The sequence below is a fragment of the Corvus cornix genome, chromosome 3, assembly GCF_000738735.6.
Source record: "Corvus cornix cornix isolate S_Up_H32 chromosome 3, ASM73873v5, whole genome shotgun sequence".
Taxonomy (NCBI): domain Eukaryota; kingdom Metazoa; phylum Chordata; class Aves; order Passeriformes; family Corvidae; genus Corvus; species Corvus cornix.
In genome coordinates, this window is record NC_047056.1 from 14518902 (window position 1) to 14541533 (window position 22632).

The following is a 22632-nucleotide window of genomic DNA, read 5'->3' on the forward strand; positions in this document are numbered from 1 at the left end:
GTGTTGTGACTTGTGAGCCAGCACCTTTGAGAAGTTTTTTTTGAGGACTTGAACTTTTATAGAAGTGTACAGTACAGAATTAAAGGCTAGTTAGCCACCACATGTGGAAGTCTATTGTACAAATTTAAGGGCTCATTAGTCAACACCCTTTGAGTCTCAATAGTGGGCTGGTTGCTGGAGTTGAATGACTACAGAGCAAAGAACAAGAGTTCCTGACCCATGGCCTTGTGTCTGTTCATCCTGGTGAGAATTTATAACAAACATCACAGCCCTACTGATGGATCCTGATACATGCCCCTCCCTGCAACCTCTTCTTTAACTAAATAAAGAAAAAAACAAGCAAGAAAAAACTTGTTGTACATCTGGTTCCCTGTGCTATGTGATGTCTTCCTCCCTCTTGAACACTCCCTGGTGCCTCTTCCCCAGGAAAAGAGGGAGAAACCCTCTTTTTCTAGGAGAATGGTTTTTAAAGAAATGAATGCACATGACACAGGCTATTCCAGGATAGGCACAGTTGCTAAAAGCTTTCCATGTCCTGGATCAGTGATTTCCAGGACCAGCTCCTGGGTCCACATGCACTGAGGCTCCTGACAGCTGTGTTTCATGGAGGTAATTCAGGTTGAATCCTGTGTGCCCTGACTACCCCCACAGGCCAAGAGGCAGAGACAGTCACGGTGGGCTGGTTTGAGCAGCTGCTGCCCTGGGCTGGGGGCAAATGCTGTGTCTGCATTGCTCCCTTTTCTCCCTTCAGGGGCCTGGTCAGGAACACAAGCTGTTTTCCCTGGACATGACCATGGTGGCTGAAGACAGAACCTCCATGGTGCACACCAGCCAAGCTGTGGGAATGGCTCTGGCAGGCCTGCTGTGCCAGCTTTCAATCCCCAAGATGCTGGAATTAAGGCAGGTCCAAGAGAAAGAACAGCTTTGATTTTGAGTGACTGCTTTAATTGCTGATCCTGAGCAATGCCATGACTAAAGGAGAAGTGATAGTTAAAAACCTGCCCTTTTCACAAAAAATGAAGGAACTCAGAGACCTTTGCAAAAATCTCCTTTGCTTCTTTTACACTTCAGCTATTACTACACTGACGTGCCACTAAAGCAACCACCCAGCTTCAGCTCACTGCTAAATAGGAAGGATGGAGGAAGATAAATGTCCTACTTTGCAAGAAATCCCTTTTTGGACTCCTATAGCTACCGGTGGATGAACTGTCCTGGGCAACTTGTTCTAGGTGAGCCTGCTCAAGCAGGGAAGTTGGACCAGAGGACCTCCACAGATCCCAAAAGCCCATCAGTGGACATCGCCTTGCTGAGCAAGGCAACAGGACAGGCAGGGACCCGACAGCTGGAGCTGTGGCTTTGGTTCAGAGACTCCTGAAAGCTGGCATGTCACTGGGACAGCCTGTCCCAGCTCTAGCCCTGCCCTTCTCCAAGCTGTGGGCAGCAATGGAGGCTCTTTGTCCCCCCAGAACTGTATCCAATGGCTACCACCCAATGGGTGTCCTTGCTTGTCCAGGTGATGTTCTCCCTTGGGGTCCTGCACCTGCATGGTGACACTCATGGGACAAGTGAGCACAGCTCAGCCAGAGCACAAGGTTGCCTTTTCTTCCAAAACTCACCTTGTGAGCAGCAAAGCTTCCTCCTTTCCCAGACAGGGCCATTGGAGACCCTTGCTTGGGATCAGCCTGCAAGGGCCAAGATGTGCTTGCAGAGCAGCCCTGCAGCAGAAAGGGCACTGGGGAGCTGCCACCGAGCCCCTGCAGCCCGAGTGTGACAGAGCTGGGACCCTCTGCCCTCATGGGCTCTTTGCCCTGCACAACATCATTTCTCCCAGTACCACTGGCAAGGGTATGCCAGTGTTCCTGGTGGCTCTCCAATTCCTCTGCTGAGAGGCATCAAAAACCCTTCCTCCCTCCCACACAAGTTCACTCCACTAGCAACACATCCCTGGCACCCCAGCCCAGCCACAGGGCAGACATTCTCACATTTGCCAGGTCCTCAGTCAGCCTCTCCACCCTCCTGGCACTCAGTGTCCTCCTCGGGGCAAGAGAGAAGTGGAAGGAGGTGAGCGGTGATGTCTCTGCTGCTCGGCCTGGGGAGCAGAGCTCAGGGACAGAGCCCAGAGCAGAGACAGTGCACAGCAGATGCTCAGCTCCTTCTCCAGGGATTAGACGCTTGGCAGAAGAGTCCCTTTGGGCTCCCTTTGTCCTGTGCAGTGGTAAGGGACAAGGAGAGAGGTGGATAAGCCCCAAGCTGCCTCTCCTCTCTTCTCAGGCAGCTCTGCCTGACAGCTGCCCCCAGCCACAGGGGCACCTCCGCCCAGCCGGGGAGCTGTGTTCCCCTGTCTGGCTGCTCCTGGAGCATCTCCCAGCTTACCCCTGCAGTGTTCCCACCCATAGCTCCTTCAGTGCCTGGGAGCTGCAGAAAGAGAGGAGAACCAGTGCCAGGCTCTGCTGCTCCCTGAGCCCAAGGGCAGATGTGCATGCACAGTGCTGCCCCGTGGGGAAGGACACAGGGGCAGGACGAAGCCCCATGGTGGGAGCAGGACAGAGGTGCTGCCCAAGCCACAGCTCCCTCTGAGCTGCCAAAACAGCAGCTCCTACCCTTTCCTGCAGGGAATCAGAAGGTGACATGGGGATTTAGGACATGGAAATGCCCCCATCCACTCCCTGTCCAGGGAGGCAGAGGCCATTCCTAGGGTGGCGTGTGCATGGCTGGGAACCCCTCCTGCCCTACCGTGGGATGTGGCACCACCACTAACACAGTAGTGGCACTGCAGGTGGGCCTGATAAGGATGATGGAGGTCCCATCCTCATCACTGCCTTCCTCCTGCTCCTGCTCCTCCTCTTCCTCTTCTTTCTCTGCCACTGCCTCCTTCCTGCTGCTCAGGACCCACAGCTGGCCCAGGGACAGGCAGAGCTGTGGGCTCAGGGTGATGCTTGGCTGCAGAGAGGAGAGGCAAGCAGTGAGCTGCAGGTGACCTCCCTGAAGTCCTCCAGTCCTCCAGCATTGGGATGGATGGGTGCATCCAGCCCTAGGGTGCTGGGACTTATGCCAGGGCATCTCTGCCCTGTCCCAGAGCCAGGGATGGGGCCCTACTGGTGGGTCATGATGAGACTGAGACCCAAAGTCATTTAAACTGAAAAGTGAAGGATTAGGGTTCACATTTTGAGCAAGTCGATCTAGTGGACTGTGAAATAAGAAGAGCTGGGGGAAAGCAAGGGTATGTCCAAAGCATTTGCAGCCAGAGAAATGCCAGCCTCTTGGATGGGCTTTGAATTAGCTCACCTCTATGAGGCTAAACACAGCACAGAAGGGGCTTTTTTTGTATTAACTCTATTATCTAACTAATGCTTCAGCAATTGCCCTGAAGTTCCTTCCTCAACGCTTCTGTACAGAAAAGATCATGGTTCCCTTTTCTAGCATCGCGCCTGCAATTACACTCTGTGGCATTACAATTATGGAGGCATTATGCTGTGGTTCTGCTCCACAATATCTGTGTATTAACATTAATTTGATATAAGCACAAGAATAACTGCACGACAGAATAATTGCACTCTAATGATTATATAGTTGAAGTACCTGGATTATAAAAATATACATGCATTAAGTATCAAACTAAAGAGATAATAATAAGTCATTAATTCATATAGGCAACTTCCAGAAATATGAATGAGTTATGATTAGCTATCCTAAGGCACAGCACTAATGTAATTACAGTAATTATATTGTATTTATGAAGGGTAAAAAAGGGGAAATTGTTGCATGAACCTTTCTTAAGGCTGTTGTTTTCATGCTGAAATGGAAGAATTTTGATCAGTTTTTTAGAATGACTTATATTCTAAGATTTCTTCCCCCCCACTTCTCATTTATCTTTTTTTTTTTTTTTTTTTTTTTTTTCTTTCTCTACAGAGGAAAGGGTTCTTTTATGGACATCAGCCTTTAAGGAGGTAAGGAAGGAAAGGAAGAAAGGAAAGGAAGAGAGGAAAAGGAAGGATGGGAAAGCAGGACAGAGGGAAGAAAAGGGAAAGAAAGAGGAAAGGGAAGAAAAGGAAGGGAAGGAAGAAAAGCGAACAGGTCTGTCCATCACTGCCTACACAGAGAGAAGAGGCGGGGAACGGGACCCCAGAGCCCCTCACCACACGGGGTTGGCAGCCGGGCTCGGCGCCCGCTGCCCGCCCCCAGCCCCTCCGGGCCATGTGGAGGTGCGGCTCCAGCCCCACTCTTGCCGGAACGCCGGGTCTCCCCCTGCGGGCAGCAAGCGGCCGCTGGCCGCCCCCGCTGCCGGGCCCGCGCGTGTCCGAGCCCCGTCCCCGGGGAGCGCGCACCCGGCCCCGCTCCGGGGGCCGCCGGGCCATTTTCCCCTCAATGAACGCTCCGCCTGCCCCGCCCCCGGGTATTTGCATAATGAGGGCTGCCGGGGACGCCATTGGCTGCTGGGGGGCGCGCTCGAGCGTGACGTCAGCGCTCGCTGGGTAATGCCTGCGTTGTGGCGGGTAGTTGGAGCCCGGCAAAGCCCGCGCAGCGGCGGCTCCGCGCGGACCGGCCGGCGGCGGCCCCGAGCTCCCTCCGCAGAGGACCGCGCCGGCATCGCGCTCCCCGGCGCCGCTCCGCGGGCGCGGGCCGGGGCGCTGCCGGCCCCCCGCGGGTCATGGCTGGGGGCAGGCTGCCCGCCCGCCTCCTGGCCGCCGCTTGTCTCGCCTTGAGCTTGGCCCCGGGGGCGGCGGGACCGCGGGACACCCCCGGCCTCTCGCGGCTGCAGAGGAGGAGCCTGGCGATGGACTTCGTCGTGCCCTCGCTGTTTCGCACCTACGTGCGGGAGCTGGTGCTGGGGCCGCCGGGGCGCGCCGCGGCGCGGTGCCGCCTGCGCCTGGACTGCGCGCCCCTGCTCCGCGCCGCCCGCGGGGCGCTGCCGCGGGCCGAGGCACCGGCCGCCCCCGCCGGGTCCTCCGCGGCCGGGCGGCGGCTGCGGCGCGCCAAGCAGCTGGTGCTGGAGGTGGGCGAGGGCACCGTGCGGGACGGCTGCGCCGGCGAGCCGCCGCCGGGCTCCGGCGGGGCGCACCTGGAGTTCAACCTCACCGAGCTCTTCGCCTGGTGGCTCCGCGCCGGCGACGGGCGGCTGCGGGTGCGGCTGATGCCCGAGCGCCGCGGCGCCCTCCCGGGCAGCGAGCGAGGGCTGTCGGCGGCCATCCGCGCCGCCCGCCCCCGCCTCCTCTTCCACGTCTCCGCGGCAGGTGAGCCGTGCGTTGCATGCCGCGCACCGCGCCGGGCAGCGCCCCTCGCCCGCTCCCGCGCAGCCCCCGCCGTGTCCCGGCGGTGCGGTGCGCCTTCTCCGCTGGGACACGCGTCCAGCGCCCCGCTCCGTCCCGGTCACTGACAGCCCGCGGATGCGGGAAGCGCAGCTCCCCCGAGCAGTCGCGCCTTCCCCTCACGGCTTGTCCCTAAGGGCTGCGCTTTACCGGTGCGAAATGTATCGAAGGGCTTTGGTGGGGCCAGGAGGACTATTTTGAAAGTGATGAGGGGATTTTTACGAAACAAGCAAGACCCAAAGGTTAAAGTGTCGTTAGTCGAAGGACGGCAAGATCAGGTTCTTTAAAACTTAAAAAATATCATCCTGAAAAGGGGTGCTTCCTCAAAGTGCTGTGTTTTCAAGGTTATGTGCAAGCAGACTGGGGAACAGCACAAACATCTCCAAAGCTGGGTCCCGACATTAATGCTACTATCACTATTATTGGCTGTTGATATTAATATTATTACTCTTATTTAAACATAAAAGATAAGGGCTGATTGACATTTCTATCCGTTTTAAAGCCGCAAAGGATCCTTAATGAACTGCACTGTAACACCCACAGTACAAGAAGTTGTACATCTGAGGAGGCTCATGCAGCACTGGTACTTGCATGAAGAGAGAACCTGGCTTAGAATTTTGATTCTGGTGGGCGGTGATTGGCAGTCACAGTTTGGGGCAGCTCCTTTACCTCAAATCAGGACTCAGTTTTGGGCCAGTGATCAAGAGAAATTTCCATTCTGTGTGTGCATTGTACCTTTAACAGAAGCTCTGATTCAGCCTTTCCTACTAGAAGAATATAATACCTGGAGGACTGCAGGTCCAAATAATTTGTCACAGTGAGTTAAGTTAGGTACATTTTATGAAGCTTTGTAGAAGTCAGTGGTGTGTCCCTGAGTAGCCACCTACTTAATGGACCACAGAATACACTTAAGTAAATTCACAAGAGGAGAGAGAAGTCAGTGCTGGGCTTTGAATACAAAGTTGGAGAAACTGATTTTTGATGCTCATCTGAAAAAAATGGGATAGCTGTCTGAAGAACTACAAATGGAACCCATCTCTTTCCTTGCTGCCTGAAATAAAAATCAAAGCCGACTGCCAGGGTAGGCTGTGTGTGAGTAAGTCCTACAGCTGTGAAGTACCCAGCTTAGCTCTTCCTGTGTTGGATCTGGCAGGGATAACACAGAGGTGCTGTCCACCACAAGGTGGCTAGGTGAGGCCAACACCCCACACCTTCCAGCAGTTCTTGCCTTGCTACATTGCCATAAAGGAAGAATAATTAAAAATTTAAGACACCAAAACCTACTGTCTCCTTTTCTTTCTCTTCGGGGAATTTGTTGTGATTAGCACTTGTTTTGATTTACAGATCTCCTCTGGCAGTGAAGCCTTAGTTTTGAATGCCATCTTTACTGAGGTACTTACAGCAATGATGGAGCTGGAGGACAGGCATTTGTCTTCTTAGAGGATGAAGGTGTGTTTTTAAGCTGAGGGAATGGCATACACAAGAGCTAACAGGTTCTCTGATGTGAATACAATGCAATGGAGCTTTAACCAAAGCTAGTAAAACTCACAGGCTTTATTTTGTCTTGGCTCACTGCTGAGAAGAAATGCATGTTTTCCAGATCAGTAGGAAGCTATGCCCCTGTAAAATCATGTTGGTGACAAAGCTCTGCTGTTCTTACTGCAACACAGTCATGCAAAGTCAGTCATAGAGGATGCAGGAAAAAGAGGAGCAGAGGGAAGGAATATGGACCTCCTTTACCTGTATTGAAGTGGTAACTTCTCCTTGCAGCTGTTCATAATCTGTAGAATCCTGGCCTCTTTCTGAATTACACCTCTGCTTTTTCAGCAGTGACACCTTAGCATAGTTACACTGTTCCGTGGCTTTGCCCTGCTTTTGTAACGTAAGTTTGTTTAACAACATTAGGAAATCCATTCCTCCTGCTTTGTTAAGGTGCTGCCTATGTGAACACCATGTGTCACTGGCAGCCTTAAATTTGTGCTGTGTAGCCCTGTCGACAGCAGGATGTGCTGACACAGTGATAACAGCACGAACAGCACCCACCAGCCCGTCAAGATACCAGCAGTTATTGACACCATTGCAGCTAACGTGTACGGGGCTTAACGAAAGCCCTTCCTGAGGCAACTGAGCCTTTCCTTCATTGCTTAAGCTAATAGGAAATGGATTTCAAACAACACAATCCTCCCATCAACAATGGAAAGTTGCTCCACTTATGGTGGCATGCAGGGATTTTTTTTTCCCCTCTTGTCTGCTGGAGATGCCCAGGGTTGCAGTACTTCCCAGAAAAATGTATAATTACCTTGCTAAATTATTTTCACCACATTATCTTCCATGTGAATGGAGAATGAATTATATTTTAGGATGAGAAAAAAATGGCAAGGGGATGAATTCCCACGACCTTAGAGGTGACAAGAGAGTCCTGTAAATAATGCTTTATTCTCTTTAACTTATACTTTCATTTGCTGGCTTAAAGATAAATTTAACTGGAGTGGACCTTTTCCTTTTTTGACAGTATGTTTGCACAAAGTGTAAAGCACTTTGTCTCAGTCTGTTACTGAGTAATTAGTAAAGGATGTACTTATGGGCTGCTGTTGTTTAGCAGACAAGCCATAAAGTTCACAGGAATTTCTACAGGGCTCTCCTGCAAATATTCTTGATGCCAGATTTCTCTCACACTTGTCCTTGTGGGAACAGAGCATCCTGCAAGAAAAAGCTTCCATTTAGAGAAACTGGTCCTCATCCCATCTACCATTTCTGTGTCAGCTTGGCCTTTTCAAAATTGGGTACAAGAGAGTTTTCCTCTCTTGGAAATGCTTTCAGTCTTAATACTGTCTTCTTAGCCTTCTCTCAGTGCTTCTCTGGGACAAAAAAAAAATCAAATTAATTTGAATCTTTTCTGTACAAAAGACACAAAACAAGAAGTGCAGAGGAAGAGAGAAAGAAGCTTGGACAGGAGTGCAGTGCTGCAGATCTCCTGTATTTGAGGTGAACCTCTCAACTACCAGGTCGCTGTTGACTTTGCTCTCATTGTCTATGGTTTTGACTGGAAACTCTGCTCTCCCTCCAAGGAAACATTCCCCAAAAGAATTTAATGAAAACCAGTACATTGCCATGGGGAAGTGAACAGCCAATGTGAACATTACTGTTAGGAGATATTCAGGCCAGCTTTAGATCTGGTCTTACAGGATTTGTTCTATAGTGTTGTACCACAGTGGCTCTCTGTAGCAGTGTACTCTGGACAGGTTACTGAGCTTTCTTGGGGAAAATAATCCAAGAGCCCTTCCACACTAATGCTGTACTGGTATTTGGATTTTTTTTCATGTTAACCTCACAGATAACAAGTTCTTTTACTATAGGGCACCTGAGCCACAAATGTTGCTAAATAGGTTTCTTGTGAGTTTACCCAGGAAGTTTAATAAGCTGAAATGGCCATAAAATAACTTCCCATGAAAACTAATTGCTACTTACATATGCAAAGGTGGGAAGCATATGTTAAGAAGGGGCATACAGGGTTGAAAATGAGTCATTCTTCCCTCTAAAGGTCAATGTATTTTCATTCATGAAATAGATTTAACATTCCAATTATATTTTTTAAATAGCAATGCATAACTTTTCATCCTCTGGCTAGGCGAAATATTACTCCTGCACTGTGGCCTTCATCTAAAATTTTATTAACTTGCCACATGTATTCTCCCTGAAACTGTCTGCATTCACTACATACCATGCTGTTATAATGCTGAGGCAATTAGGCTTTACGTCTTTAGGGGACTGCTGCTGTACACCTGAACTCATTTGCAGGAGGAACCCTTTGCTTAAAGATTAGAAAGAACTTCGGACTAGATAAAAATGTGGCTTTGAAAGCAGACATTTTGTAAATGAAAATCAGAGCTCCAAGCTGAAATTTGACTGTGGTGAAATCCACAGCATCATTTCTGCATATTTTAGAGGTACCAGCATTTAATCAAGGCCTCCTAGTTATATTTTTCTTTCATTATATTTTGGCTTTGTTTCGCTGCCTTCAAAGGATAGAGTTTGGAGTTGTGACATACTGAGCAGAAAACTGGTAAAAGATATCGATCACTTTGCTGTTGCTCTTTGGTTTTCTCTCATCCTTAACTGTGTGCCACACCTGAGATCTGATCTTGCTCTTCTGATAAAAGTGGTAGAACTTGGTGGATAAGACTGAGGCATTGCCATCAGGCCTGAAAGGTTTTTGTTGTAGTGCAAGTGGCTTTGCTCTTTGCTGGGGTTTTGTGCTTTGCCTAATCTATCAAGCCAGCTTTGCCAGTCCAAAGTTTAAGGATAGCATGAGTTGCACTTGAGTTTACTCTAGACATGTAGTGCAAATCAATGTTTTCCTGTTCTACCCTTGGGTTGTCATGGGTACCAGTGGGCTGCATGTGGATTACCAGTTGCTAAATCACAGTGAATCATGAGTATGCTTAGAAGCATCTTTCCCAGTCTTTCCTGCCCTATTAGGTATGTAGCACTTCCCTCTAGACCTCCATTGGTGGTCATTGGTGCTCTCCAGAAATGTGGATTTAGTCAGTTCACAGTGCCTCTCCTTGAACTGTAAATGCTTCTTGAAGAGGAAACCAGTTGTTTAGTGATGGGGTTTGCCTGGCTTTGTGGGCAGTATGATCCTTGATCTTACTGCTGTCCTGCCTGTTCCTGTCCAAGTCACTTTCCTACTCCATCAGCACTAAGAAAAGTCGAGAAAACTCATAGCTTATGTCTCTTTTGACTCATGATGCCTTGTCCACTGTTTCTGTGTTTACCACAAAAATCTGGCTTGCAAAGCCATGAGACTTTCACAACAAAGCCACCAGGATTTGCAAATTTGTTACTGATTATTTTACAGAAAATGTTAGAAATGATGCTCTCTGTGTGGTTCATGGAAAGTGTGATGTGATCACATGGTTTTGTTTTCCCAGAGTTATGTGGTGTTTCTGATCCTCATTGGGAGCCAGGATTATGCACAATGTGTTCACGATTTCTAGGTCTGTTTTCTGCAAATTTTGTTTACTTTTAGGCTCATGGTTCTTATGAATGTCCTTATTCATAAGCGTGTTCAGTAAAATAGCCATAAACAAACACCAAAAGGGGCACAAGTAACAATTCATTATGTTTGAATGAACATTTATGGCACATTAAAAAAATACGTTTTCTCTAAACTTGCTGTGCTTTTATTTCCACATCCTTAAAAACAGGGAATAAAGACCTACAGTAAAGAAGTGCACAGGGAAACTTAAGTGCTTTATTATACAAAAGCAGAGACATTCTTCAAAATCAAAGGTGGTTTTGCAGTGTCTGAGTGAATTGGATCTTGAAGTAATCTGGTAATTTGGTTCACTGCACATCTCACCTGAACATTACATGATAGGAAATAAATTGTGTTTGTGATGATGTTTGTGAATTGGCCAAAAGAAGTAGAGGAGCTGAGGGGAGATTGGCAGGATTTAGCACTTACAAAGTTCCCAGCTAAGTGAGCCTTGTCTTAATAAAGAAGGTCTCACCTTTTGGATACATCAGTACTAAGTCACTTGGAGTGATGATGTTTTGAGAGTCCAAGTTGCTTCTCAAACGGCAGCAAATTTCACACTATGCCTGGACATTTCCTGTCTAATTCTCACAGTAAAGTATCCTCTTGGGCTACTCAGAACTAGCGTACTGAGACTAGGAGATCGACTTTTTTGGCACAAGTGATTTACTTAATAGCAAACAGCAATTCAGGTTGCCTGCTTTCCAGATCTCTTTTATCCACTGAGCAATAGCATCTGTTTCCTGGGAAGTCACTTCTGAGCTCAACATGGTTGCTGAGACTGCAGTGCTGGGCTGAGAAAGGTCCTTTATGAAGTGTGCTCCATTTGTCTTGCTTCTTTAATTCAGAAAGATTTGGTTGGAGAAAAATGTCATGGAAGCATAAATGCAGATTTGATAAGTCTGACCTTTCTTTTCTTGCGAACAATAAATGTCAGAAAGCTTAAAATGACAAGCTGGAATGGCTGGAGTTATTTATGTGTTTAAATATTTAGGCAAGAAACACATTTTGAGACTCAAGTCTAATTTACATGAGTATTTTGATTTATGACTGAGATGGCCGAGTAGCTTCATGGTTGTCACTATCCTGCTTAGCATGGCTACTCAGAAATTCCCTGTGGCAGCATAGGTAGGACTTAGATATCTATACTTGCAGAAGTTGTGAACTCTGTCAGTTGTAATGAAGGAGAATCACCTTCCCTTGTTAGTCAAGTAGGATCTGTGACATGGTTGAAGTGTACCAAGTGTATCCAGTAGAAAGAGCTGGTGGCTGGCTTCAAACTGTCTTCAGACAAGTTTCTAACAACAGGCATTTCTTTGGCCAAAGAACTTCAGTAGGTAGCTTCAAGAATTGAGTTCTAGTTTGACTTCCAACATAATTATCTTGCAGTACACAGCTCTGCCATTGACATCTTGTGCGACATGAAATACTTCCCTTTGTGGCGGTTACTTCCTTTGCAAAGCAAGGGTAGTTTTGACTGCTTTTGAACTCTGTTGGTAGAAGGTGCTTTTTTCTATGGATTACTAATGCTTTTACTTTCTAAGAACTGGAATAAAGGCAGTGAAGTGCAGTCTGAACTCTCAGCTTTTTAAGAGAAAAGCTAAAAGAGCCAGTATACCATATTGATTTATTCCCATCTCTGCACTGCTAATAGTCAAAGGACTGCTATTTCCTTCATTTCAGTGATAGCAAACTTAGAGTTTTGGTTGATGCTACAAGAAACTCAGTTTCTCTTTTATTTTGAAAAAATTATGAGCCTTGCCTTCAGCTGTTAAAACACCACCGGTCTTGAAGCCAAATAGTCAAATTTAGATTTGAAATTTGAATACTTTTTGAGTCTTTGACCAAGATTATTTGTACCCTCATGAAAAGTGAGAACGGGATAGGCTGTGGCCAGCTGCCCATGTGCTTTTGGCAGCTGCAGCTGGGCACCATCTCCATTTGCAGTGAGGAGCTGCAGGTGTTGGCTGCTTCTGGCTAATGGGGACTGCTGAGCAAATCGAGCACTGTCTGTCCTGGCTGGGAAAGGAGAATGTTGTGGAGGCACTGGGAGAAGGTTTATCCTTTATGGTTTCTTACTTAAGATATCAGACATTTGCACAGAATGGGAGATTTGAAATTGTTTAAAACTTCAGTGGATTACCTGATTCTTCCTGGATTACAGATGGTAAAGTGGAGATACTAGGCTGAAACCTTTTAACTAGATGGTTCTAGAAATGTGGGGCATCCCCTTTGCAACTTGTCTCATCGCCTTTACAACTCTTCAGCTCATTTTGCAAATCTCAAGAGTTTCCACTGGAATTCCAGTGTTTACATCAAGGCAGAAGAACTCCTTTCCTGCTCAAACAAGGGCATATGCTGAATCCATTTTGGATTGGGATTTCCCTGCAGTAATGCACTGTGAAGAAAGAGGTGCAGGCTCTTTCTGCAAGCTTCTCCCCACTTCCTTACTGACAAGCAACTCTCGCTGGTGTCATATCTTACAAAACCTTGTGATGAAAGAAAACCATCACTCTATCTTCAAGTTACAAGCTGGGCAAAGGGAGAGAAGGTGGATCTCTGTAAGGCGAACAGCAGAGAACACTTGGGTGGTGAGTGCAGTGGGAAAAAGCAGGATCCTGCAGTGTGAGGGTGGGGGTGGGAGTGGGAGTACAGTGGGAAATGTCCATGTGTGGATTCTTGTGCGATGTATTTCTTGATGTCTGTTAGGAAGAGAAAATACTAGTCTCAGTAGACATACTGGAAATGGTGTTTTTCATATGTCATACTCCTTCTAAGAATTTTATGTTATTGAAGTTTTCTTTCCAGCTCAGTTTTGAAAGGTGGTGTGGTTCTTCCGAACGCAGTTGCTGTAATGCTTGTGACATGCAGCTGAATATATGTGACTTCACCTACGAGAAATCTGTGGTGGTGCTTCAGTGTCCTGCAAGTTGCAGCAGACCTCTAATTACAACTTGTACATTGGCATTCGCCTGCTGTTTCTGCCCATTGAGTAACGACTTATCTCAGATGCATCAGAGTGTCTGGGCTCTTTCATGTTGGATTCTCAAAGTACTTTAAGCCTTATCACCCTAGTGACAATGCTAAGCATTATTATATCTATTTTACAGAGAGATCATAGAAGCCGGGGATGGAAAAAGCATTATTTGATTATGTTGTACTGCAAGTGCTGAATAGAATTTTCTCATATGGAATATACTACGCGGTGAAGTCTCTCTCTTTGCTTCAGCCAGAAGGCCAAGAAAGAACAAGAAATTGGAATTGAGAGGCTCACTAGCTTGCTGGAAATAGTGCAGCAGTTATTGGCAAAGCTATCTGAGTCTTCTCTGTTCCACACTGTTTGTGACACTTGTCTTTAAATAAAATCTGGTTTTGTCACATTGCACACCTTTTGCAATACTGTTTTCTTCTTAGTTTTGGGAGCATCTGTGATCTGCTGAGCCTCTCCCTATCTTCAGACATCACCCTGTGGCCTTTCCCTTTGTAGGGCAGGGTATGTCAGCATTACAGACCGTGATGCAATGGTTATTTCCAAGAGCTGTTTCATTATTGATGCTAATTAAACTTGAAGCTAATGAGAAAGGATTACTTTTCCGGGCTGGAGAGGAGGCCAGAATAGTTATTATAGGTTAATTATTCTTCTAAAAGACTCGTTTTAAGTAACAATTCATTTTGTCAACTTTTTTCTTACATTGTACAAGAGCCTTGTTTGAAGAGGTTTCAAAATATAATTGCTGCACTGACCTCATCTAGCTCTCAATCAGTAATCTCCTTCCATCAGCAAAAGGTTAATAAAATCTTTAAAGAAAGGAATTTGGTGCCTTATCTACGTGTAGACGATTTAGAGTAGGTCTCCTTGCAAGTATTTCCTATTACCCTTCTGCATGATTTCTTTGGCATACTTTTTAGATTTGAAAAATGTTGCATTCCATAAAGCTTCCAAATTTAATGGTTGCTTTGCAAAACAGGTGCATTACAGAGGCAGAGAGTGAATCTAGTTAGGGCTGGCTGAGAATTGGCACATAAGTCAGAACACGCTTCTCTGTTCTCAAAGGACTACAGCCTGTGGTGAACCTTAAAATCTGTCCTCACTTTGCAGGACCCTGGGTGTCCATAACATGATTAATATTTGCTAAGTAACCAAGGGAGGAGATGAGACTTGTTTTACATGGGAGCCAAGGTCTCTTTCTGGCTGGGAAGCACTGTGGCTTTTGGAGGGGAGGACACATGCTGGTCCACTTTGCGCCTTCCTAGCTGTCGTGTTGAACCTTTCTTCTTCTTGGCTGTTTGTAGAGATGAGTAATGGCTTCAGATGGTTGCAATATTGTACTACAAAAAGGGAAAGGCAGAGCTGCATTAGTGCTATTGTGAGTGCAGAAAGCTGAATAAAATCACAGAATTGTGTAAATTGGAAAAGACCTCTAAGAACACCAAGTCCAGCCATTAACCCAGGACTGTGAAGTCCACCACTAAACCGTGTCCCTAAGTGCCACATCTACACGTTTTTTGTATGCTTTCAGGGATGGCGATTCCACCATTCCCTGGGCAGCCAGTTCCAATGCTTGATAATCCTCTTAATGAAAAAATTTTTCCTAATATCCAATCTAAACCTTCTCTGGCACAACTTGAGGCCATTTCCTCTTGTCCTGTCTGTTGTTACCTTGGAGAAGAGACTGACCCTTACCTGGCTACACCCTCCTTTCAGGTGGTTGTAGAGAGTGATAATGATAACCCCTGAGCCTCCTCTTCTCCAGGCTGAACACCCCCAGCTCCCTCAGCTGCTCCTCATCAGACTTGTGCTCCAGACCCTTCCCCAGCTCCATTGCCCTTCTCTGGACATGCTCCAGCACCTCAATGCCTTTCCTGTAGTGAGGGGCCCAGAACTCGGCACAGCACTTGAGTTGTGGCCTCATCAGTGTCAAGTACAGGGGGCTGATCACTTCCCCAGTCCTGCTGGCCACACTCTTGCTGATCCAGGCCAGGATGCCACTGGCTTTCTTGGCCACCTGTCAAATAGGTCCTTTTCCTCTGGGCAGCTTTCCAGCCACGCTTCTGCAATACAGCGCTGCAGGGGGTAGTTGTGACCCAAGAGCTGTGACCTGGCACTTCACCTTGCTGACCCTCATACCCTCATCCAGATCCTCTGTTTTTGTGGACAGGAAGGACAGCAGTCTTTATTTGCTGTAAATATTAGGGCAGCTTATGTGCTCCATTGACTGGTGGCCTGATGCCTTCTGTCAGGGCACCTGCTTTGCATTTTGTATTAAATGCCTATGAGTGAAGGTGATGCTGCAAGCAGCAAGGCTTCAAATGGAACATAGAAGTTGCAGCTTAGGAAAGCCCTTACCTACTAACTCCACATTTCAATCTCTCTTAAAAGGGCAGCATTCACCAGACCTGAGTTCAAGAAAAGAGTTACATCCTCCGTCTGAGTGCTGGTACCAAGTTCGAAGATAAAACATCCTCTTAGTAATCACTCTTGCCACTGGGCTCTGCTTAGGCCAGCTCATAGGATTTGGGATAATATTTGAAGTGCTGAATCCCTTTTGTGATTAAGGTTTTAAATCACACAAGGATTGATCAAAAGCTCAATGTTTCCTTCTTTGCCTTACCAGCCTACTGTCCTTTATCTCTTGAAACAAAGCAGCATTAACTTTTAAGATCTGATTCAATAACATTTTATGGATAATAATTATGACTGATATTAAGCCTTCAGCAACCAGTCTGTACGGAGACTTAATGTATTGAGGTTTATTACCAGTGTAACCTATCTTTTTACATTGGTTGTAAAGCAGGATCAACTATACTGATAAGAGGAGTTTGCCTCTGCTTCTCTGCAGGGTGTTCATATTCTTGCCACTTAATATTGCTGGCACGGTGAGAGTTTGCTGGTGAAGAGTTTTTGTTTACAGAGTCTGTTTGCGCAATTGCGAATGAATGAATGAGAGAGTGCATGAATGAGCTACAGCAATCCTGTGCTGGGAAAAGGAATCCATTACTGGATAGACCCTGGAGACCAATTGATGATACTTTCCTTTTTAATAATGAGTGTGAGAATGCAAAGTTTTTAGACATGAGTTCCACAGCTTTCTTTGAGGCTTATCCCAATAATGGAAGCTCTTAAATATATAAAACTTCTTTAGACACCCCATATTAGTGATTTTTTTCCCCAGAAATTTCCCAGTTTTGTTGATCTCCTCAGGATACATTTGTATGTACGTATCGTAACAATGAATGGAGATGGTCCCTAAACCAAACTGAAGACCAGGCTGAGCTAAAGAAAACTCTGGTTTCTAGGTCTTTAAATGCTGTGCACAGTGGTCTAAATATAAACTACAATATGAGAAAGGAAATTCACCTCAGTTTCCATACAGGGTCTTCAAAGAAAGTTCTCCTGCTGTATTGGCACTGGAAAAGTCACCTGAAGGACCCAGGACTGGGTCCTTGCTCAGCTGAACTTTGTGATGTTCATGCATCATTAACTGTAGCTGTATTATGTAGTCGCCTTTTTTGCCTTGCTTCACCTCATAACTTTCTGTATAAGGAAATCTACCTCCCCGGTAAGTTCAAATAAGATGCTGTCTGCTTTTGTCCTTTTTGCCTTTTTGATGGGAAAGCAGAAGGGAATTCTAAAGTGCTCTGGGAGCTACATGGAAGCCTTGCTTTGACATCTCTAAATATGTGAGTAATGGGGTGCTTAGAACTGATTTTACGTGTGATGGATGCTCAACAATAAGGAATCACAAATTGCGAGCAGCAGAGCTTGGAGAGGAGAGCTGCTCAACAAGATTAATGGGAAGGGAGACCTTTAGTGTAATGAAAGACACAGTTCCAGCTTGAAAACAGACAATGCCACACTAGATTGAGTCTTGAGGATTTGGACAGTCAGGTTCCCTCTGTGCATTTGTAGAGCCCCTTCCTAGGCAGGGAACACTGAAGAGCTGCAAGAAAAGAGCACTATAGTTCCCACTTCACCTGCAAGTGAGTACACTGGAACACCAAGGAAGCAGATTGTCCAAGGGCTGTCTGTCAAGCTGGAGATAGGGGTGTTGAAGGAAAACTAGGAATTTCTTTTTGTTCTAAGAAGTGCAAGCCAATAAGAAAAGCAGGATAAGACTGCAGTAGAATGTAGCTGGGTCTGAGCACTGCAGGGTTTATTTGACAACCATTTTCCTGTGGAGAAATGACCTTAGACAAATCATGCAAGTGAAGCCCAATTGGAAAAGACCCAACAGCTTGTGTCTGTGTTCAATTAGATAGTAATTATCTTATTATTAGGAGAAATATCAAGTTTAAAAGAAAAAAAATCTCCGTACTCAAATAATAAAAACCCCTCAACAGGTGAAAGTGGAGCTCATCCATCCCTTCCATTGTAAGTTGACAGCTGCTATTAACTCTGAATATCATGACTAAAGGAGTATGAACAGGGAGCAGAATTACCAAAATGTTAGTGGAGCTGGCTACAGGATCATTGTTATGACTGCAACTGTTATTCTCTGTCTCTGACAAGGATAATAGTGTGTGGAAATGGAGCCAGCAAACATGTAAAATACATCTAAATATAGAGGACAAACAGCAAATAATAACTGGACTGGTAATCAGATGCCGAAGGCCTTATCTGTTAGTACAGTGGCTTGAAAGATGGCAGTGCTGGTAGATAAACATTAAGAGGACTATGAAGCTGAGGATAAATAGAGCAATATCCTCTAAACAGTAAAGAGCTGAAGCATAAGACCCTGGAAAGACATTCAGGACTTATTGCTCGAGAAAGATCCCTAAAGCTGTCAAGCAGATGTGCAGCTGGTAAGTAGATGACTCGCTGGGACGTTGACTGAAATGGTAGAAGGAATAAATCAGAGGGGATTGCATTAGTGTAACTGAAGGCAGTACATTACTTTGCTTTGAAGTATAGTGTCCTGTGGAGAAAGCAATGACTGTCATCCCATAAGAGTGATCAAACTGAGTGGAGACATGTCCCAGATTTAGGCTGTAGCATAGTCAGGGGTTTCTCTTCTGAATACTCGTAATTTTCAGGTTTTCTTGAAGGCTTTGGACTAGAGTTTGATGGGAGGCATAAGGGGCTGATCCTGAGCCTACTTAAGCCAATGACATCTCCCCATTGTACATCTGCTCCCCTCTCCTGCTCTCAGGTACAGACAGGCTGGGCAAGAACCACCTTTTCTGCTCTTTGCTATTGGGCCATCTGTTGTGAGTGCACAGGGAGACACAGCACACCTCATATTTTGCGTCAGAAGATAAAAAATAGAACTTATTTTCAACCTGGCAATTTTTGTCAGCATTTAGACTAGATGGAAATGCAAAAGAAGGCCTTGGTTCTAAGTTTAGTGACTGGAACAGTGTTGTCTGTGCTGTCTTTACACAGGTCAAATGAGTATGGGAGATGCTAAGAAATCTTGTTCTTGAATTCTTAAGGTTTTGTGGAAGGGGCTTTTGAGCATAACTGTTTCCCTGTAGTGTGTGTGTTAGCCATTAAACATCAAACTTCTGTAGTCCACTCTTAGACCTTTGGCATCGTATGTCTGGGTTAAATTAAAACAAGGGAAGCATCAACCCAATAAGGGGAATGATGGTGTGAGAGCATCCTAGGGCAAGCAAAGGGGAAAAGCAGCTCTCCAGAGGTCAGTGACAGGAGGAAGGTGCTTGTCAGGCTGACCAGAATATGCCTAAGGAAATACAAGTTCTGATAGTCACCTCTTAAAATGTTTACATCCGCTGTTTATTGAGCATAGCATCCCTGAAGACCTAGTCTGAAGTTCTTTACCTTTATTAAAATGAAATTATGTTTGATTTACCCCAAGGTACTGTACAAAACAGACCAGGCAGGTCTCCAAACTGAAGGGAAGCACCCTTCTCCTTTTTCACTCTGCCTATGCTACTGTGGTCACGCCTTCATGATAAAGCACTTTTGCATGGTATCCCAGACTTGAAATTGAAAAGCTTAACGAATTTGCCCTTTCTGCCTCATGAAAAAGTTCTCAGTATATGATACTAAAATTATTTCAAATACACTTTTGTCACTTCAAAGTTTAAAATAAGTTCTTTTTAAAAATAGGGATTGGAAAGGGGGAAATGAGGCAATATCCTCTCTGAAAAGAAAAAGCCAACTGAATTGAGATGTCCATCTGAAAGGAGAACGTGACTTTTTACTCCAGAAGGGATAGAAAATGCCTTGTTCCTACTTCTAAAATCCTTTCCAATGTAGCTGTTATAGTCAAACCCATCTGCAAAGATAAAGAGCTGAAGTATAATCTTGTCTCTTAACAGGTCTTTTATCATCACTCTCATCTCTTTCCCCAGAAGCACTTGAGAATCGTAGAATCGGGTCCAGATTAAAATGCTCAAGGGAAGGAAAAATAATAGGAAGGTCAGCCTAGATTGTATTAAAGTCACATCAGCAGAATTACCAGAAGGAAGAACAGGCAAAGTACCTAAATGAAAACTCCTATCCAAACCAAACTAGGTTACAACTAACATAAAAGTGTCTTTTAATGTCCTGTGTTAGTTCAAACTAGAATAATTCAGAACTTTTCTTTCCTAGTCTCTAAACTGGTCCACTGATTGTTCCTGTGGGGTCACATACTGGGACACATCTGTTTTATTCGTAATTTTGATTTCATGGCAAAACCAAGACTTCTTTCTCATGGGTGCACTGTGAGCCATCTTAGTATAAACTTGGATTCTGTCTCGGGATTGCCATAAGAAGATAAGTTTTATGTGGCAACTTTTGAGCTGCTCCATGCACATCTCTAGCCTAGCAATGAAAGCCTGGCTTTCAGGGTGGCTTTGAGAACACTGTACTCTCTAAAGCCTTATCACTGTCCTCCCAGCCCTGGTGACTTCTTTACTAAAACATCTCTCCAGACCCTCATGGGCACTTCCATAATCCTGAAATGATAATTGTGTCTCTTGAGAACAGAGTCCTGCAGGTCCGGAAGCAGTTCTGTTTTCTCTGGGTAAAACACAGGTACCTCTTGCCTCTCTCTAGCATCTATCGTTGGTATGGGTTGCTGGGGTCACACACAGGGATTTCAGATGTTCCTTTCAGTTCCATGCCCAAGGATAGGGAAGGTGCTTGACTTCTGGAGCTGCAGTTCCATGAAGGCTCTGTTCTGCAATTCATATCTGTGAAAAGTCACAGGTAAAAGCCTCCTGGATCAGAGCCAAAGCTGGGGCAAGTGCAGCAGAGGGCTGAGTTCAGTGCTAATGACCTGAATCTCAAATGCCTTAAATGCAGAGACCAGATGAGCTTTATTTTTCAGGAAAATTCATTTGTTTGTTTTTGCCATACGCTTCTCTTTTAAGGCCTTTTTTTTCCCTATCTGAGCAAGCTGGGTTCTGTGTTATGACTCTGCACTACAGCAAACAGGAATCCTTTCCCAAAACAGCCTCTTTCTCCAAAAAGACTGATTATAGTGGAAGTTGTGCCTTGCTGTGACTGACAGTGTCACGACTTGATCCTACACAGATCTGCCTTGATGTGACTTCCTCTACAGGTTCCTTCCCAAATCCTATTTTTTATACTGTATTCTGAGCAAGTAACTCTTCTCATAAAGGCACTTCATAAAAGCAGTGTGTGCAGCTCCTCTGAGTTGCACTAAATCTGTGACAAACCTAAGGGAGGTTCCACAGCAAGGTGATAAAATACTGACTTGTCAACTATTTTGCTGGCTGAATGGGAAATGCGGCCAGCAGCTCTACCCTTTAAAGTGGTGAGAGATAAGGGCAGTTTCACTGTTTCACAGTCAGCCACAATCATCTGTAAAATGAAGAGTTACTTTGTTGTTTTAAACTGATGTTTCAGTAGTGAAGGACTCAATTTTTCACTAGTATTCATGCTTATTCCTGTGCTATTCAATAACTGAAGATATTCACAAACGAATTAAACAACTAAGATTTCACCTGTTAACCATCTTCCTTGAAATACAGTTTTTAAAAGTGTTTATATTTAGAGCCGCTGAGGAGGTCAACACAAGCAAGACTGACACCTAAGAAAATGACAAATTGTTAGAGTTGAGAGACGTGAAAAGTGAAGTTTTGTAGCAGTTCCATCATCTTTCATGATTCTTGTTTTTCAATAAAATAATGACATCGATGAACCTTGTGATGTTGCTGAAGGAAGAAGGGACTAGAAGTGAATTTAGCTTTCTCCTGAGGTGTTGTGCTGAATAGGTTGTGCTGTAATCTGAGTCACTGGGAAGCATCTCTGATACTGCAGGGAAGATGAGAGATTCTGACCTCTTCTTCTTTGATCATGGAGTTCACTTTGTTCTTTTCTTCCCCGTTTAGTGTCTGATGTGATTTACTTGTTAGTGCTGATGAATGCGTGCTGCTACGCCAGTGAAACCCAGCAGTGAGTCACAGCCTGGTGCCTGCCAGGTCAGTGCTTGGCCATGGGTGACAATGGGTGGCAGTGAGCTCCCCTAGGTCACTGCAGCCCTCAGGTCCCAGTCAAAACTCTGTGTGTCTGTAACAGAGTGTCAGCTGAGCAGGGCCTGACCGTCATGGCTGTCCTCCCTAGTGGGGTAAGAAATGTGAAGTGCAAACATCTGTACCATTGCAGAGCAGCTTCTCGGCACACCAACAACTTAAAAAAGTTTTGTCTTTGCAATTCCTAAATGGGTTTAGAACTCCCTTCTACCCTCAACCATTCTGTGATTCTGTGACTGCAGGCATCATCAAATAGAATTTGGCCAGGCTTTTTTAGTGCAGCTTGAGCTGTGCTGTGTTACCGTGCAATACATGTTCTTAGCTGTATTATTCTGTCGTTTTGTGAATGCCAGCAAAGCGAGTATATCTGCTTGGAATATTATGCTCAGATTTATGGTACTCTGCATACGTGATTGCTCACCACGCACATCAGCAGAATAAAGCAGCGCTTCTCATTAGGGAGCTGACAGATTTTTGACAAGATTGTCGAATCCCAAGTCATGCATGAGTTCCCTAACTGCTTTTGGGCACAGCCTGGGTGTCGGCTTGTTACACAGGACTAGTATTTGGCTCACTCAACAGACAGCAGGTCATCCCATTGACACCTGCCTGCTCTGTTAACAGATCAGTGAACCTACCACTGTCTAATATTTGTATGATAATGCAACACAGTTGAGAATTGATTTATAAAATGCAGGTCACTCAGTAGATACAGCAGTCAGTGAGGGAGCACAAGGTGACAATGAAACAATTCAGATTAGCAAGTGGGGGCATTGCAGCTGCTTGTGCTCTAATTGCATCTCTCCAGATGTTCCTGTGATGTGCAGGAGATGCCAA

The 22632-nt window shown here is 45.5% G+C and overlaps 1 protein-coding gene across 2 annotated transcripts in view; it reads left to right on the forward strand.

Moving 5' to 3' along the window:
• Positions 1 to 4631: 4631 nt before the first annotated feature.
• Positions 4632 to 22632, forward strand: part of ALK (ALK receptor tyrosine kinase) — a 313097-nt gene continuing 295096 nt past the window's right edge. For both annotated transcript variants that reach the window (XM_039569696.1, XM_039569697.1), the window contains exon 1: positions 4632 to 5231. In XM_039569696.1, coding sequence (XP_039425630.1) covers positions 4649 to 5231 — 583 coding nt within the window. In that variant the 5' untranslated portion in view covers positions 4632 to 4648. The remainder of the gene's footprint in view (positions 5232 to 22632) is intronic.